This window comes from Pomacea canaliculata, linkage group LG3 (genome assembly GCF_003073045.1).
Source record: "Pomacea canaliculata isolate SZHN2017 linkage group LG3, ASM307304v1, whole genome shotgun sequence".
NCBI lineage: Eukaryota > Metazoa > Mollusca > Gastropoda > Architaenioglossa > Ampullariidae > Pomacea > Pomacea canaliculata.
Genome location: NC_037592.1, coordinates 12,069,209 through 12,087,045, shown reverse-complemented (window position 1 = coordinate 12,087,045; position 17,837 = coordinate 12,069,209). Strand labels below are relative to the sequence as shown.

At 35.7% G+C, this 17,837-nt stretch overlaps 1 protein-coding gene across 1 annotated transcript; it reads left to right on the top strand.

Annotated features, from left to right (window-relative positions):
* Positions 1–97: 97 nt before the first annotated feature.
* On the top strand, positions 98–17,362 carry LOC112559718 (fatty acyl-CoA reductase 1-like). Its single transcript, XM_025231071.1, has 13 exons — positions 98–342; positions 3,346–3,723; positions 5,611–5,786; positions 8,519–8,591; positions 9,230–9,336; positions 9,899–10,076; positions 10,920–10,964; positions 11,345–11,531; positions 12,042–12,123; positions 12,518–12,607; positions 12,829–12,958; positions 13,178–13,305; positions 13,755–17,362. The coding sequence occupies exons 2-13, from the start codon at positions 3,382–3,384 to the stop codon at positions 13,909–13,911; spliced, it is 1,695 nt and encodes a 564-aa protein (XP_025086856.1). The 5' UTR covers positions 98–342; positions 3,346–3,381; the 3' UTR covers positions 13,912–17,362.
* Positions 17,363–17,837: the final 475 nt, after the last annotated feature.

The following is a 17,837-nucleotide window of genomic DNA, read 5'->3' as shown; positions in this document are numbered from 1 at the left end:
TTAATTTTTAGTGTAGTTTTTGTGTGCTTAGTTAAGGCTAAGTTACTATAATCTACCAATCAAAACTCGTCTTAAATAATGTCTGTTCTCATTTGCATGCATGTAGGGGTCGCATATGGAGTCTATTGCGATGACTACTAGAGAGAAGTAGTCTGGGGCTGTAGTTCTTTATCAATCATGTTGTTGGGAAAGAACCTTTAAGAAACCCAAATCGTGATTCCACTATAACAACATTTACTCATGCTCATCTGAACAGTTTTATCCTGCTGTTGAATTTTGCATTGGCAGTGGGACCTGATTTCACTTGCCGACCCGGCAGAGGTATCGGTATCGGCATGTCGAGTAAGTTTGAACTGTTTCCTATTTCCCTTTACCTCTTTATAAGTAAGAGCTAATAAAGGATTATCTGAGGATTTTTTCAAACTTAACTTGAAACAAAATTTTAAAAGTCGTTCAGCATTAAGACATTTCTTTTACGAAGATTGGAAATAGGACATTATTGACTGTATTCACACCGGCATGATGTGACGATAATACGGTAGATGTTTACTTTAGGTGTTACAGACGAGAGCAAATTGATAAAAATAGTTATGCATAGATCAACGTGTGTTACTGCTTGTGACCTCAGTTTTTGCACTTGCAGGGGATTCATAGAATGTTTCCTGTAATTAATTAAAAGTCAAAATAACGCAGTGGTGTGCAATCGGCACGCCCATTTTCGTCTCTGGCCAGCAGCGTTCTACTTCTAGCTTACTGTTTGTGGCGGCATGTTGAAAAGTTATATGACGATTTAAAAAAATTAATGCAGCATGTTCATAATTTCATTAAACAGTTTTTCCTCCCCGCTGTCCGAGAGTGCTTATTGAAACTAGACATTTTCACCCGTTACAGTTTTTTGGTCCATGTCTGTGTGTGTGAGACATGTACCAGTTCTAATGCAGATAGCCGGAAGACACAAAAGGCGGCCTCTCTGTAAAAAAAATTTACTATAGAAAAATATAAGAATCTTAAAAGATTTATGTTATTCCTGATTGTTGAATATTTTTACATTTTAATTACACGAATTTATGGTGTGGTGATGTCTATGTGTCTGGTTAAGTGCTAAGCAGATTGACACTGTTTGCCCAAACCTAACCATGTTATGCATGTTCATGGTCAGGGCAGGGTCACAGTGAAGTCTCTGTTCTGAACAAAATGCATCAAGTTTGGGCTTAAAGGTGGTAAGAGAATCACAGTGATGAAGGCTGACGAGTAATCTGTTCCAAGTTCATTGGGCTTGGTAGGAGAAAAACCTCTGGCCATGTGTCTTTGTTATAGTGAGACTTGAAGAAGCTTGGTGCCAGAAGATGAGAGAAGAAGTTGTGTAGGCCTATAGATGGGCATGAGTTTGTAGAGGTACCAAGAACCTGTGCAAGAAATGGTAGAATAAGTCATTGGAAAGTTATTAGTGTTAGTAGTGCAGTCAGTTCAGCAAGTAGAGCTGACTGATAAAATGTGTAAGTTTATAGTGTTAGTAGTTCAGCAAGTGGAGCTGACTGATAAAATGTGTATTATCAGCAAAACTCACATGTGACATGGCATGGCGTGAAATAACATTAGACAGAGGGGATGTATATAACAAACAAAATATGGAACCCAAGACAGACCTTTGTGGGACCCAAAATCTCAGGACATAAGCATCTTAATATACACCATTCACACGCACAGTATGGGTGAGATAGGACAGAAATCAAAACAAAGCAACGTATTATTATTCCTTTTCGCCCCCAGTGAAGCATAGGGCCACAACTACACTACGCCATCAGATCCTGTTCTGGGCGTCCTTTTCAAGTTGGGTCCATGTCATGCCAGCTGCCTTTGCCTCGCTGTGGACTAATCTCCTCCATGACTATCTGGGTCTCCCAACCATGTGTCGCCTCTGGGTTCCAGCCCAGATCTTGTCTTGTTAAAGCAACATCATAAATGCCAAAAGAGTGCTGAAGTCTGTGTAGAAGTATAAAATGGTCAACAGTATCAAATCCAGCTGACTAGTCTAACAACACAAGAAATGATACTTTGTCATCATCATCGTTGACAACTTTCAGAAGTGCAGATTCAGTATTATGGCCTTTTCTATAAGCTGACTGGAATGGATTTAGGAAATGATTTTGCACAATAAGCTGGGAAAGAATAATCTTTTTACAGAACTTTGGACAAAGGACAGGTTTGAAACTGGTCTGTAATTGCTTAAACAGTTGTGATCTAAAGATCATTTGAAGTGGGTGGACAAGGATTGTGAGAATAGTATAGTGCCTACAGAAAAGAGTGTGTGCCAATCGGTATGTGTATGAGTTAGATTGATAACCTTTTTTTGAATACGTTTTTGGGGAATAAGATATGTTTTCACATAACTGACATCAAGAGAGAGAGAGATTAAACCAGTAGGAGTTGATTACAGGTCACACTCTTGGAAAAAGTGTTTGATTATTTTGTAACTCATCAATTTAATAAGATTGGCTCAAGTGAAATGACAGATCCAAAGTTGACTTTAGTTGGAAGAGTTCACAGGATAAATCAATCCCAATAAACAATTTTTGTAAGCTGCCCAGGTACCCTTGCTAGTTTAAAAATATTAGTGTATTTATAATATGCATAGTTACCAGTTGCTGGATCTGGATATCTTGTAACAAGTTAGTTTATTATTCAGGAACTTTTAAGATTCACAAGAAAATAGAAAACTGTTTTAAGATTTGATTCTTCCACTCCAATTCCTTATCACCTTTAAGTCTTTTTAGAACAGCTTCACTGTGACTCTGTCCTGACCATGAGCGTGCATAACACGTGTCTGTAATTTACTTTGTGTATGAGTGGGTGTGTTGTAGAAGTGAGAGTGTCTGTCATATGGGAATATGGTTGCTGATTCAGTCTGTGTAAATTATTTATGTAAAGCGCTCTGAGCAAATCAGGAAAAGATTTGTTCAGAAGAGAGTGGGTGTGTGTTGTAGAAGTGGGAGTGTTGGCTATATGCACATGTGGGTGCATGGTTGATGATGATTCAATCTATATATTATTTATGTAAAGTGCTCCAAGCAAATCTTTGAAAAAGCAATATATAAATCCTCATTATTATTATTACTATTAAGATTTGGAATTAATCTGGTTAAAGAATATGCAAATGAAGGGTGCATGATTTTTGATGATTCAGTCTGTATATTTATGTAAAGCACTCTGAGCAAATCATTGAAAAAGTACTATATAAATCCTCATTTTTATTATCATAAACATTTGAAATTAATCTGGTTAAAGAATAAGCTCTATTTTATCAGCAGATCAGCATTTGGTTCATCATTGTTATTATTTTTTCAGGTTGATAAAAATTATAAAACAAATCTGCAGCCAAAGATGTGCGATTTTCAAACATTCACTGTTGATAGTGATCATACGATGAACATGGAACAACAAAATGCACAGGGAGCAGATCACGAGGAGCACCCGCTTCTTCTGCAAAACCACACAGATTTTACAGAAGTCAAAAATTTGGGTGGAGATGGAGGGGAGCTGACTGTTCCCAAATTTTATGCTGGAAAGTGTGTTTTTGTTACTGGTGCAACAGGTTTCATGGGGAAGGTTTTGATAGAAAAATTACTGCGATGTTGTCCAGATATTGAACAGATTTACTGCCTGGTCCGTCCCAAGAACAGTCAAGATGTGCAGAAGCGACTAAATGAGCTGTTAGACTGTAAGGTACAGTAAAGTATTTCAATAATTTTTTTCCTACTGGTTTTAGTTTAAGCATTTTTTGATTTAAAGTTATTTTTGTCTTATTTCAGTATGACATTGCTTCTGACAAGGATGAAGTGGCTTTTGCAGTTTTGAGTTTTAGCATTATTTTTCCATTATATAATGAGTTTAGTACTCTGTTAAAATATGAAGGTGTACAAGCATGTTTCTAAATACATTGACTGTTAAGAGATATAGAACATTTTCGCAATTTCTTTTGTTTGCGTCAATTCTTGTCAAGAAGTGCTTAGATCATGGTGCTTTTGCATTTGACACTATCCTGACGCATCCTGCCTAGATACAGAAAACTGCTGTCAGAGCAGTTTAAATGAGGCCAATGTACAGATTTTTTTTCCTGGTGCAATCTTAGATAAACACTGCTCCATAGAGGAACAAACTAAGATAAAATGCCCTTGCTAACACTTGACTCCTATTTTATTGTGACCTATGTTGTCATGTTTGCTTTTTGGGAAACAGTTTTTGCTTTACTTTTATCCTTAAACATTTTGGAAAACCAATAACCTTATACTGTTTGTTTTCTGACCTACATGTGACTGAAAATTCAGCAATATTTCTTTATTTTGATAAAAAAAAATGTCAGTTGTGTTCATGAGCACAATAAGCTCTAGTGGGGAAGAAACATGGTTTGAATGCAGTCAGCACTAATAAAACTATAACAGTTTAACTATAACAAAGTGCTATTTAATTTTGCATACACATGTTTTCACAGAAAGCTTTAATTACTTAACTAGTCTGTATATATCTGCCAATTGTACTATTCTTTAAAATATTTTACTTATAAGACTTTTGCTTTGTTACTATTCTCTGGGTATTTACTACTACAAGGTTTTTTAAAAGGTTATATTTACTAACAGGCTGGATTGAAAAAAACAAAGGGCTACAAAGATTAATTTTTCATGCTGAGAATCTGCTTTCTTCAGAACGTTAAAATATCAATTCATTCTGTGTTTGTGAAACCACTGAACAATTTGCTTATGTTGGAAGGGCTACTGAGCTCTTTAAACTTGCAAATATGATTCAGAGCAGTGAGATATAAAGGAATTTAATAACCCTATTATCAATTCAGGCTGATAGATAATGCCCTCTGGTGCATGAATAGCTTTGAGCCATGTTAAATAATTCAGAGCTTGTGGATTGATGATGATGCCACATTTAATGAAATATTTATATATAAGTTTATGAGAAAATAGTTTTGTTAATAATCCTATTGAATTTTTATTTTCATGTTTAAGATGAGCTGAACTTGGTAATAGATAACTTAAATAACTTAAATTCTTTAAAAAAAACTGAGTATGTGTTACCAGGGGTAGTGGGGGCATGTGTGTGTTCATAAATAAATGGTAAGCTGAGGACTAAGATGGTAGTTTTGGTACTGGGGCATAGTAGTAGGGGTTAGAATTGTGGCTATGGTTAAAGATAATGTACTTGCTGGGTTAAGTCAGGGTTTTAAGAGTCAGGAGGAGTGCAACTGGGAACATTGGAAATTTTTTGCTAAGATGTCTTTTTTCAACCTAGAATTTGCATGCATTCTTCTACATCTGTTCAAGCTTGTTCATATTGTTGCTTGTGCACATAGTAACATCCACATGGTAGCAAGAATTGAAGTTCTTAACTACAGACTTTGAGTACAATTAAGGCTAATGAGATGTCAATTAGTGTGCATCTAAGCACCATCATTACTCACTAGTCTGATAAACTATGTATGCATTTCCTACAGTTTATAGATCAACCCAACATGAAATACTGTGATCCCATACCTTTTGTCTTGTCATAACCATTGGTAATAGCACTGCATTATAGTCTTTGAGAGATTTTTTATTCCTCTTGCAGCTGTTTGACAGACTTCGAAGAGAGCGACCTGATTTTGACAAACACATTTCTCCAATATGTGGTGATATTTTACTGCCAGAATTGGGCATATCTGATGCTGACAAGCATTTCTTAGAAGATAATGTACATATTGTTTTCCACAGTGCAGCCACTGTTAAATTTGACGAGACCCTCAGGTGAGATATTCTTTATTGTATCTCTATTTTTCTCTCCAATCATAAAGGAGAATTGCGATCACTGTTTTTTTGTTGTTTTTTTTTTGTATAATTTGCCCTTTCACTGACTTCCTAGTTCCTAGAACAACAATTTTGTTATTGGTGTTATTGGGAAGGTTGTGTCAAATCACTTAGGATCATGCATGGAAATTATTCATATAAAATGTTAATAAAGGTAAAGGTAACCCCATTACGTTTCAGTCATTGGTGAGTGAGATGTTAAAGACCCCATTTTCCTCAGGACCAGCTTTTGCTTTGAGAACAATGCCCATCTCCTCTCCCTGGATGCCACAATGATTAGCTGTCCTGAGTTCAGCTCTCATCTCAGGCTCACTGTTCTTTCTTTGCGTGTGGCATCTGTTTACAGGGCTGACTGCCTTACCGTGACATAGCCTTAGTTGATTTCCCCCTCTCCCTTTGCTGCCCTACCTTTCCCAACCCTCTAAAGAGGCAGGTACCTATTCAGCATTTGGGATAACTAGAAGTAAGCTTTGCCTCACGAACCAGCTAGTGTGCACACCTTTGACCATAAAAAAGCAACAGTAAATTAGAAACATGTTGGACCACTTCTTGCAAAAATTATGAAAGAAATGACTGTAGTTTTCAAAAAAAGTGCATGTAGCCCCAAACCATTTTAGACCATTCCATGTGATTCCACAAAACATAAACTTATGCTGCTGTGTGCTTGCATAGAGAGATAGCTAGTATGTTGATACATAAATGGTGTAAGCAGTGTTTGGCAATTGTTTGCTAAGTTCAAGGTTTTATGAACATTTCAAGTCTTGGTAGACAGTATTTGCTTCAGTCAAAGAATATTACATGTAGTAAGCAATTTTGACCCAAGGTGATAAATGGCTTCTGCATCACAAAATTTCCTCATGCATATATAATTTACTTTCCTTGTGATCTGATCTTTGGAATAGTACAGATATGATGTGGTGGCGTTGTAAGCAGATAGTAAGGGTCAGACCTAGTTTCTTCACCCCAAATATCAGATTATATATATTCAACCTTTATATCTCATCCTGATACACATAAACTATATAACAGGATTAATGGTTGGACACTTTTGTTTCCAGTTTGTACTTTACACGTCAAAAGAAATTAATTATTTAAAAATATCAGAAAACAGTTAAAAATGCAGCAAATGATAAACTTAATGGGCTATCTCATCTTTCTATTTCTTGTGCTTCTTATGAAGCATGGAGTTTTTAAATATTTGAGAAGTTGTCTTAAGTAATTTATTACCAATAACCTTGGCTGTTCATGGCTGTTGGCAAACTGAGATGCCAGTTGTTTATACCACACAGCCAGTAGTCCGATAAGATCTAGGCTAGATTCCCCCCACCTCCCACCCTAACTGTGGTGCTTTATGCGGATATTGTGATGTAGTTTATCTAGGGATGAAAAGTAGCCAAGATTTATCAGATATCACTGAATGTTAATGACCATTGTAGACATCTATTCTCATGAAAAGCAAAAACAAGTACTTGTAATACACATAAAATGAAGTTGCATACAAGCAGAAACCTCCAAACCTTAACCTCAGAGCAAGAGAATCAAGGGAACAGAGCTGCAGTAGAAGACTAACTACACTCCCAAAAAAAAAGTGACCTATGAGCTGAGCATGGCTTTCGATTATTTCACAGCCAAGAGGTTTAAAATATTTTTAAAAAGGATGGTTGCATATACCCTTCCTTGGCATCAACCACACATGTCACTTAGACTTGAAATTTTATATAAAATGACTAACCCCAAGTGATGCCTAGGCTTAACACTACATCTGGAATCAAATCAGGGTACCCTGAACAGTGATGCTTATGATTAACCATTTTTGCATAAAATTCTGATTCTGAGTAGCATAGTTCCCAATCCATAAAGCAAAAGTGCTCGTCAATGTCTATTGATAATATTGTGACCTTTGTCCTAAGTGTCCTTTTTTTATGCATATAAAAGTATGTTGCTTATATTTCATAACAATTGGTGATGAGTTATCAGCTTTTATGTCTTATGCAAAAAGATCTCAGACCAAAACATTTTATGTTTTTAGAACCTTGATGCGAAATTGTTTACATTTTCACACCTTTTAGGCAAATTTTTATTGATTTTGATTTTAACCCTGATGTTAGGATGTTTTTATGCAGTAGAAAACGCTACCGAGTAACACATGGAGTTAACTGATTTTACAAAATATTTCTAGCCCAGGTAACACTCGGGTTAATGTCAAGGAGGTTAAAGCATTTGTTATGAATTCTTTCCCCCTCCTCAGAAATCAAAAAGCTTATTAGGGCTCAAGACATTTCATTACAGTTTACTGAACAATCTTGAATAAATGCAGGCTGCTTATCAAATCTTTGTGTACACCTTGCAAAATCACAATATAAATATAGTTACATAAAAATAAAGGCAGCCACTAAGTGATATTGAGGTCTTATATGACTTGCAGTTGTATTGCATCTTTTATTGTGAATAATCAAAAGCAAGCTCAGTGGGGAAAGAATTTTTACCACAAATTGAAAAAGACACATTTAATGAAGACATACATTTTCTGTGAATATATTTAGTGGGTTTTATTCCTGTATATTTGTATTCATGTGCTGATAAGATTTTCTGCTATCACTTCCCTGCCTTGCATTTCTTTGTGTGTAGAGCTTCCGTTGTGAAAGATTAACATCAACATCATGTTTGTGCAGAGTTGCCACACAGATGAATGTTGTTGCAGTCCAGAAGATGATTGCTCTTTGTAAAAATTTTAAGCATTTAGAGGTGAGTAATTTTTGGCTTTGGCCTGTGCTTTTTTTTCTCATAGCAATTTCAGGTGCCTGTCATTTTTAAAGAGTAAAAGGGTGCATTGTTGCAGCTTGCCTAGTTGCCTAAATTTGACTGAATACTTTTAAAAACTGAAAAATTTAATTAATGTTATGCTGTTATTTTTCAATTGAATACATACCTAATTTAGTTTGCAGAATGTTGTGCACATGAGCTGTTATCGTATGTCGTTGTATTCTCAAGTACAATATGCATAAATGCTTATTGCTAATCTTATCAGCCTTCTTTTGTTTGTGTATCTAAAGTGCAACAACCAAAAAAAATTTGTTTATGCTATGCTTGTTTCTCTGCAATAACATACTTCGGCAAGAGTATGGCGTAGATTTTTTTTTTTTGGAGGGGGAGAGTCAGTAGAGCAGCTTTGGCAGTCTTAATTTTAGTTTAATGGCATATCCTGTGTGTGTGTGTTTTGATTAGATGGCATACAAGATTATGCTCTGTGTGTATATATATTTATACTTCTGTCGCAGTGATGGAAGTTATGCTATTGATTTGACTGCTTTCAGTAAGGTTGTGCATAATGATTTAGAGGGTGCACCTGATGTTAGGAGCTGTAGCTGGTGTTTTCTGTTTAGGCTTTGGTCCATGTATCAACTGCCTATGCAAACTGTGACCGGCCACATATCGAAGAGACTATCTACACACCACCTGTAGAACCACAGAAAATCATTGATGTGCTTGAGTAAGTCGAAAAAGAAGAAAAGTAAGAGAGCCTTTAGGCATTTAGAAAAATATTTTGATCATCAAGTATTGTTTTATCATGTTGGATTGTTGGACTTTGTTGGAGTTTTTTTTAAAAAAGAAAAGAAGTTAATACACATGAGTTTCCTTCTTTCGCTTTGAACACAAAAGACTAGGTCACTGTTAATAATAAAGATTAAAATTGCTTCTGATCTGTTCCCTAATGGCTTACAGCACTTTACAAAAAATAACCAACAAAAAAACAACCAAACCACACACTAAGATAATAAGAACAGCATAACAAGACTGCATTATGTAAACAACCAAGCACATACTATCGGTCAAAAGCATATCAGAACAAGTGCATTATCAGCGTCTGCTTAAATGCTGACAAATTCAGCAAGGCATGATACAAAATGTGTGCACATAACATTTCACTGTTTGCCAAACAAATCTTTAAGTATTGATGTGAAATGATAAGGGACTCCTTGCTAAAACTAAAGAGTTTATTACATTATTTTATATTCTTTATATATTAAATGTTATCTTCCCTTATGCTTCAGATGGATGGATGATGAAATGGTAGAACTGTTTACAAAGAAACTTCTTCGTGAAAAACCCAACACCTATACTTACACCAAACAACTAGCTGAGTGGGTACTGTTTACCCAAGGGACAGGTCTTCCCATTGCCATTGTGAGGCCATCTATTGTTGGTGCTACCTGGAAGGAACCTTTTCCTGTATGTGTAAAATAGTTGTTTTATAAATATCTCTGGTGAAATTGTTTGGTGGATTTTGGTTGTAGGGAGGGAGTTGAATGTAGGTGTATTTTTACTAGAACCAGATGGGTATTACAAAGTGTATGATACAGAGAAAGGGCTATGGATCTTCATGCCAGATCAACAATGACCACATGCCCAGCCAGCAAACTACAAGGAGAGGAGAACAGAAGGTGTGCTGCTGGAGCCCAGTCAACTATAAAGCTGAGAGAACACATTAGTACTTGGAACATACCTTACACCAATGTGGCAAGGTGAAAGAACTTACTCAAGAGCTAGAATGGCACTAGTAAGGCATTGTAGGAATGGCAGAGGGCTAGGCTTTGGGGAGATAGCAACTGAAAAAGGCCGCAGGCTCTTGTGCTGTAGAGAAGAAACCAAAAAACAAGCAAGGCTCGGCTTCCTTGATGTAGAGAAGTGGTCAAAGATCAACTGTAGACCCATTTACAGCAGGCTGATCTTTTTACATCTCTTCGAGGTTTCCCGGTATCTTCATGATTCAAGCTTACACCGTCATAACTATGCATCAACTGGTACCAGTCAAAGGATGAATGAATGCATTTTTTTTATGACCCTTTATGAGTTTTCACTAAAGAAAATTAATTTTTTTATAAGACAATTTTTTTTTAAATGGCAAACTGGAGAAAGGTATATGAAATGTGAGAAATTGGAGTCTTTTTAAAACTATGATGTTCAGTTTTATTTTTTAATTACTGGGAACAGCTTTTGTTGCTTATGTCTGTGTATTGTTAGTCTGAAGTTAGTCTTTTATGGGTAACATTTTCTCTTTCTTTTTATTTTCAGGGCTGGATAGATAATTACAATGGTCCCTCTGGATTATACATAGCGGTAAACAGTGTATTTGCTTATTTTTGAAGATTTCAATAAACATCAGTTTTGTTCCTATTTAGAGTACTGTTGATTCTCTAAATTGTTTTCTGTTGATCCAGACCTAAAATTTTATATGAATTGTTGATATATTGATGGAGATCTTTTTAAACGTCAGCAATCTTTTGCATGTTTGATATTGCAGACACAGGAAGTTATAAAATTTATAGAGAATATGCCGTTGATGATTTAGTCTGTCTTTGTCAATTACTCTAAATTTTGAATGCAGTTTTTTAATGATGTGCAAGTGTTCCATTTCATCACGTCTTATTATTTTCTTTTTGATTAGGTGCAGATATTTATGTGTATGTTCATATATAGATGTTTTTCTATATGGGCAGACCGGAAAAGGCATTCTTCGCTCTATGAAAGGAGAGTCAAATGCTGTGGCAGATTTAGTACCAGTAGATATTCCCATCAATGTGATGATAACAGTAGCCTGGTATACAGCTGTAGCCCGGCCTCGTCAGATAATGATCTACCATACCACTACTGGCAACCTCAACCCTTTCACTTGGGGACAGATGGGTTTGTACTATTCATAAAAGCCTTGCTTGCTAAATGTTGATACTACTGAAGGAAGGGAAAGAGGGATTAGTTGGGTGGGGGGAGAAAGTGTTTATGTTCAGGTAACCAGTTATATTGTGAATACCATGGCTGGCAGACTGAGAATCCAGACATATCATAGGCCTTTGTTTGTTGACGGAACCTCTTTTATTTACTGAAGGTGATTTTGTCTGTGTAAACCTTTTAGTGCAGGGGTGTCCAACCTACGGCCCATGAAGGTGCCTCATCCGGCCTGCTCATTTTAACCAGACACAACATAATTTTATTTTTAACTTCATGATTCTGGCAAAACCGCCATTATCTGGCCTGCAAGTTTATATCATGTCCAGTGTGGCTCTGAGGCAAGAAAAGGTTGGGCACTGCTGTTTTAGTGCATTTTCTCATTTAGTCAGATTTGTCTCGTTTCCACATTCAGTCAAATTAGTTGTCTCATTTCATCATTTAGTCAGATCTGTTGTGTGTATCTTGCAGAAAATGAAGTGGTAAGGACTTACAAACAGACACCACTCGATGCTTGTTTCAGGCGGCCAAAAGTAGTGTTTACAAATAACAGGTACTGCTGACAAGTATCTGAGTGCAGTAGTGCCTCAGGACTATTATTAACAAGAATAAAAGAAAGTATAAACATTAATAATAAAAAAGTTTCAAAATGAAAGCTATCAGTATCATATTGATGTAGAAAAGTGATAAATTTTTTCAAATTGATTGACTTGTGGAAGACAGTACAAATAAACATAAGGCTTACTGGGTTGAGGAGGTGGTGGAAAAACAGGTTGTGTGAAAAAATGGCTTACAGTTTCAGATAGCTCCAGATATGTTCATGATCAAACTGAAGTGTGCTGGAAAATTAAGAAACAGGTGTAAGATCACTGACTTACATATGAAGGGGGTTGTGATCTAAGAAGTGTTTACAACAGGCTTTAAGAATCTTTTGTCTTTCTCTACAGTTACCTTCATGACTACTGGCTGTTTGTAAGTCACCTTGTTCCTGCATATGTCGCAGATTTAGGCTACCGGCTGGTTGGGCAGAAGCCTAGGTTAGTATTATGAAGCCTTGAAGTAGTTTACTCTAGACTTTCTACATTTCTCTTGGCCTGGTGCGCTTGCAATGGGAGACTAGACTTGGTATTATTCAGTTCATGTGGGAAATTTTTGGGGATGGGTCAGTTTTTGTTGGTCTTTATTTTTTTTTTTGAGGAGAAGGTGTTTGTTAATCTCAAAGAAAACTGTGAAGAGCACATTAATTTATGGGTTTCAGGATGGTTAGGATATATCGCAAATTGCATCGATCTTTGGACACATTGTCCTTCTTCACTTGCAACTCCTGGTCATGGGCTAACAATAACACAGAAATGCTGCGCCATCAGTTAACACAGCAAGACCGCAAGGTACAAATGAATGAATGTGATATTTTAAAAACTTTTTAATGCAGCAAGTACTTTTGAAAGTATCATACTTGAGTTTTACAGACATAACTTGTTGGCATGCTGTTTCAACCTATTACTCAGCAGAAAGCCACTTAATGGCTCATTTATTTTTGTTGTGCTCATAGCACATTGTCCTTAACCACCATAAATTATCAGCAGCAAATGATATTGGACTTTCAGATATTCTATTTTGACCCTCGTCATCTTCACTGGCCCACCTACATAGAGGACTACTGCTTGGGGGCCAAAAAGTACCTCCTCAATGAGGATTTAGCTGGTCTGCCTGCTGCCCGTGCTCAGATTAGAAAGTAAGTGCCCTCTTTGTTTCCTGGTAAATTCTTCTTGCGCATACTGCATGAGTTTTGTGTGTTTATCAATCATTTGATCTTAGCAAAATATAGTTTATGAAACTTGAATATGTTTGCAACTCTGTTGTATTGCTGTGTCATTTTGATAATAAGAAGATATAATAAGCTGAATGTTCTGTGGCTGTTTGCGTAAAGACTCAAAGTAGAACTTTACTTGATCTAATGATAAAATGAGTTAAATTGTTTTCATTGGTTTGATGGAAATGTTGCCTGAGTGATCACTTTAATTTTACATTAATTTTCTTGCAATCCTTCAGCCTAGTGCTCATTGCTTACTGTGGCGTGCAATAGTTTTAACAGTATGTCATAACTGGCTTTTATTTCTAGAATGTTTATCAGTTCTTGTAGTTGATGTGTTTTTAGAATTGTCTTTTGCTTTTTCCTTTCAGACTGCGCAACATTCGCTACATGTTCAATACACTCATTGCTGTGGTTCTGTGGCGCACACTGATTGCTCGTTCACAGATTGCCCGTAATGTTTGGTATCTCATTGTAAGCCTGGTCTTCAAATTTGTCCGCTACTTTCGCATCACAAGCTCTATGTAAGACCAGCAATAGCTCATTTTATCATCCCTACAGCTGCATGTGATGTGGACAATCAAGAAGGAAGGGAAAACCTGATTTGTTTTGTGACATTCGCTAGAAATGGAGAAAAGACCAGATAAATTTTCATCAGAGTTATTGTGATCAGCAGCAACAAAAAAACTTACAGAGAAAATTGATTAACGTTGCCTGTGTTTTTAGGTACACCTAAGAGATCACTTGTGGGGAAGGGGAATTCCACAAAGAATGGGATATATATATATCTTAAATCTTGCTGTGAAACATTCTGTGTGAGTTTTTGAAGTTTTGGAACATTTAATGTCAATTGCCTTTATGGTCATGGGTTTAAATCTTGAGTGAATCAGTGTTTATGGGCATTTCCTGAGAAGTGTTTGAGAAGGGCTGTTATTCTAAAGTTTTTACTTCTCTGGCAGTGCCGGAGTTACCTCCTTCTGAAAACTGTTTTGTTAAAGGCATGTCACACCTTTCAGGTCACCGCACAGACCTTAAAAAAAAATAAATGTCAACAGCTTAGTAATTCATATTCTTAGTTTTAGTTGTTTTTCTTTAATTAAATGAACACTTTTTGTCTGACTGCTACATTTCCTAGTGTCAGAAATAAATGTATGGTTTTGGTGCATGTCAGTACCATATCTTGTCACTTCTCAGGTGTTTTGTTGTGAGATTTAACTATGACTTCTTTTTGTTTTTAAAGTAAATGTTTGATGAGGTTAAGAAGAATAGCAAGAATAGCCTAGGAACTAAAACATTTATTTTTCAGTGCCAGTAGTTCTACTCATTAGTCTGAATTTCCAAGACTCAAGTGTGTTGTGATAGTTCTGATGAAAATTGTGTTTGTTGTTAATGGGAACAAGGTCTTTCCAAAAATAAAAAAGACCAAATGAATTGTAGTTGCTATTCAGATTGAAGATTTTTTTAACAGCATTTAAGTAGTGCAATATTGTGATACAGTCTTTTAGATAAAAAAAACTAAAAATTCCCATAGCTGTTAGACAACAGACTTGAAACTGGTGAATATCTGAGACTAGTGGTCATGTTAGGTAGATGTTCAATCAGCAAGAACAGATTGTGATTATTTTGTATTTCACTTAAGCCCATTGGAACAAAGCTTCTAAATTCCAGACACATTTATTACTTTTTGATTTGTGTATCTCAGTTGTAAATATTCTTTATTCGAGTGTCATACTAATGTTAATGACAATGATCATTGTCATTAATAACATTCATTTGAAGTATGCTGGTATCTTAAGGAAGTCCTATGATCATTTTAATCACAAAGAAATGCAAAACAGGGAAAATTAAGTGACAGTCTGAAAAGTTCACATACATAGCAACAAGGGAGGGAGGAAAAAAGGCAGAAATAGACTAAGCTGCTTTTTCTTTACAAAAAGAATTATGCTAGAAATATGTTTTCAGCACAAGTGCCTGATACAGTGACAAATAACTAAAAGATCTGAGGCAACAAATTCCAGGTTTTATATCCCCTGCATGTCTCCTTCCCCCGTCTCCCCAAAGGAAAAAAACCCCAAAAACCAAAACTTAAGGGGTTGGGGAAAATTTTCAAGTTTCATGGATATATGACCTGCAGAAATAGAACAAAGTGATTTATTGAATGAATTTGGTAATGTTACTTTCAAAACCACTCCAGACTGCACAGCCAAGCACCCAGACAAATCAATTGCAAAGTGAATGACATATTAGGTAACAAAGATTTGACATGTGATGTTGGCCTAAGAAGAAGACCTAAGTGTTAAAATTATAGACAAAAATACCCTCAACCACAAAATGAGAAAACACAGTATTGATTTGCACCACTTTTTTGTTTATGCTGATTCATCATTCACTTTGAGGTACAAACTTGGGGGCCTCTTTTTTTTTAAAAAAAAAAAGACATCAGTATGACTGGCTAAGCTATTGAATACATCGATGTCTACTCACAATGATATGTGCACTATTACAATGCTCAGTCTCAAGTCATGTCTGGCTTCAAGTGTTTGCAGTATCATTAGAAGATTTTTTTTTAAGGTATCCAAATGGCAAAACATTTTAAATACTATGTAAATGTTCGTCAATTGTATGCATGGTTGGAAAATAAGACCGCTTAAACACATAAAAGAAGGGCATGCACTGGTTTCCAAATTAAAGTATTTATCTGATTGCTTTGCATTCTTTATCATTTAATATTTTGTAAGTTATCGTAACTATTTGTATAAATGTTATCTTTATATTATAATAGTGAATTATGTCCCTGTCTTCTCCAGTCAGGCTGCCTGGCTGTGCCTTTTTTTTTTTTTTTAAAGCACTGACTTCTGCAAAGCATTCACACACTGTGTTTGACTTTTTGTTATGGTGACCAATGAAAATGCATTTCTTCAAATTGTGTGTGCGTGTGAACCTGTTACCTCAATCTATGATTATGGGGTTTTGGTTAGAGTTAAGGCTTTTATTTTGGAGAGAATAACTTAGAAGACAAAACAATCAAGATCAAGGTTTGTGAAACTGGCAGCTGCATTGTGCTATTGTTTACAAATAAATAGAACAGGTCAGTCACCAAATACTACAAAAACCAGAAAATCATTGCGTGGCCATTTTCTCTACATGGAATGTGTTATGCTGGTAGAAGTATCATGTCACTTTAAGTGCAAGGTGAAACTAATAAAATAAGGTTATAGATCAATGAGGTTTTTCCTGAGAATTTAACATTGGGAAAAAGGTTTGAAAATGTATCACATATTATCACTAAGAAAATGACATTTAAGTACCATTACCCACAGTACTAATAATAAGCAACCTTTAATCTTTCTAATGAGCGCTCCTGTTGCTTGAATAAGTTAAAAATTTCTAGGCTGCTTTGTAGGTTATGACAGATGGCGAACAAACTTGAGGGCATGCCAAACAAGTGCTGATTAGGAATTTTTACTGTAGTGCTGTGTACATATAACTTGTATAGTCATAGCCAATGGGACTCACTTTGATGCAGTATCGCATTGAAAAAATATTTTAATCTGTTTATTCTTTGATAATCACTTGCTGGTGCATTTGAACACACATTTGTGCAAAAGACAAAATTATACATCTTCAAATCTTTTGACTATATGTTAGTTTCACAGTGTGATGTACATGTATCCAGATCTAATAATTTTGCAGTAAGTAAAAATAGAGTAGATGTGCACTTTTCTTCATAAAGATATTAGATGACAACTGTCCTTTTATACATTTCCTCCTGAATTTTGTTTAAATCTCTGTGATGGGTTTTGCTAAGTCTTTAGAGGAATCAGAAAATTATCAGGTTGCATGAGTTATTTATCTGGGAATAAAACTTCCAAATATGTGTTAAAGAGCAACTGATTTGTTGAGTACTATGTATGTTCATGCAAGTATCTATTACCACTCAAAAAAAAAAAATGTTGAATTAAAAATTTATTTTCAAATGTTTTTGTGTGATAATGTACATTTGTGTGGGTGCATGTATGGGTGTGAGTAGCTTGGTAATGGAAATCAATTTTTAATAAAAAGAAACAGAACTTTTTGGTCATTATCAAATCACGGGAAGTGGAGGTCGACAAATTTGCCAAAAAGAAAAGAAACTAAGCAACAAAATTATTGCTTGTACAGTGTAAAGCACAAACTCGCATCATTTGCTGCATTTGAAAAACTGCCCAAAAATCTCCATTTAATTTTCTACCTTGAAAAGGTGTATTGCAGAAGAATACAAGACTATTGAAACTCTAGACTTAAGCTCCCAAGTGGTTATCATGTTTGGTGTTGGACGGGATATGCTTTTTGCTTGCTGCTGTTCAGTCAATACTTTAAATGGACATTCTAATGTAACCTATCTTGGGATTCATTTGTTTTGAGTGCTCTCTCTCTCTTTGCCCTAAGCAAATCTACACCATTTGTTTGATCCT

Excerpts from the sequence above, each read along its gene's own strand:
- LOC112559718 (XM_025231071.1), top strand. The coding sequence starts at position 3,382 with ATGTGCGATTTTCAAACATTCACTGTTGATAGTGATCATACGATGAAC. Across the intron at positions 8,592-9,229 it reads AAAATTTTAAGCATTTAGAG|GCTTTGGTCCATGTATCAAC; the intron begins GTGAGTAATTTT and ends TTTTCTGTTTAG. Across the intron at positions 11,532-12,041 it reads TTTCACTTGGGGACAGATGG|AAAATGAAGTGGTAAGGACT; the intron begins GTTTGTACTATT and ends TGTATCTTGCAG.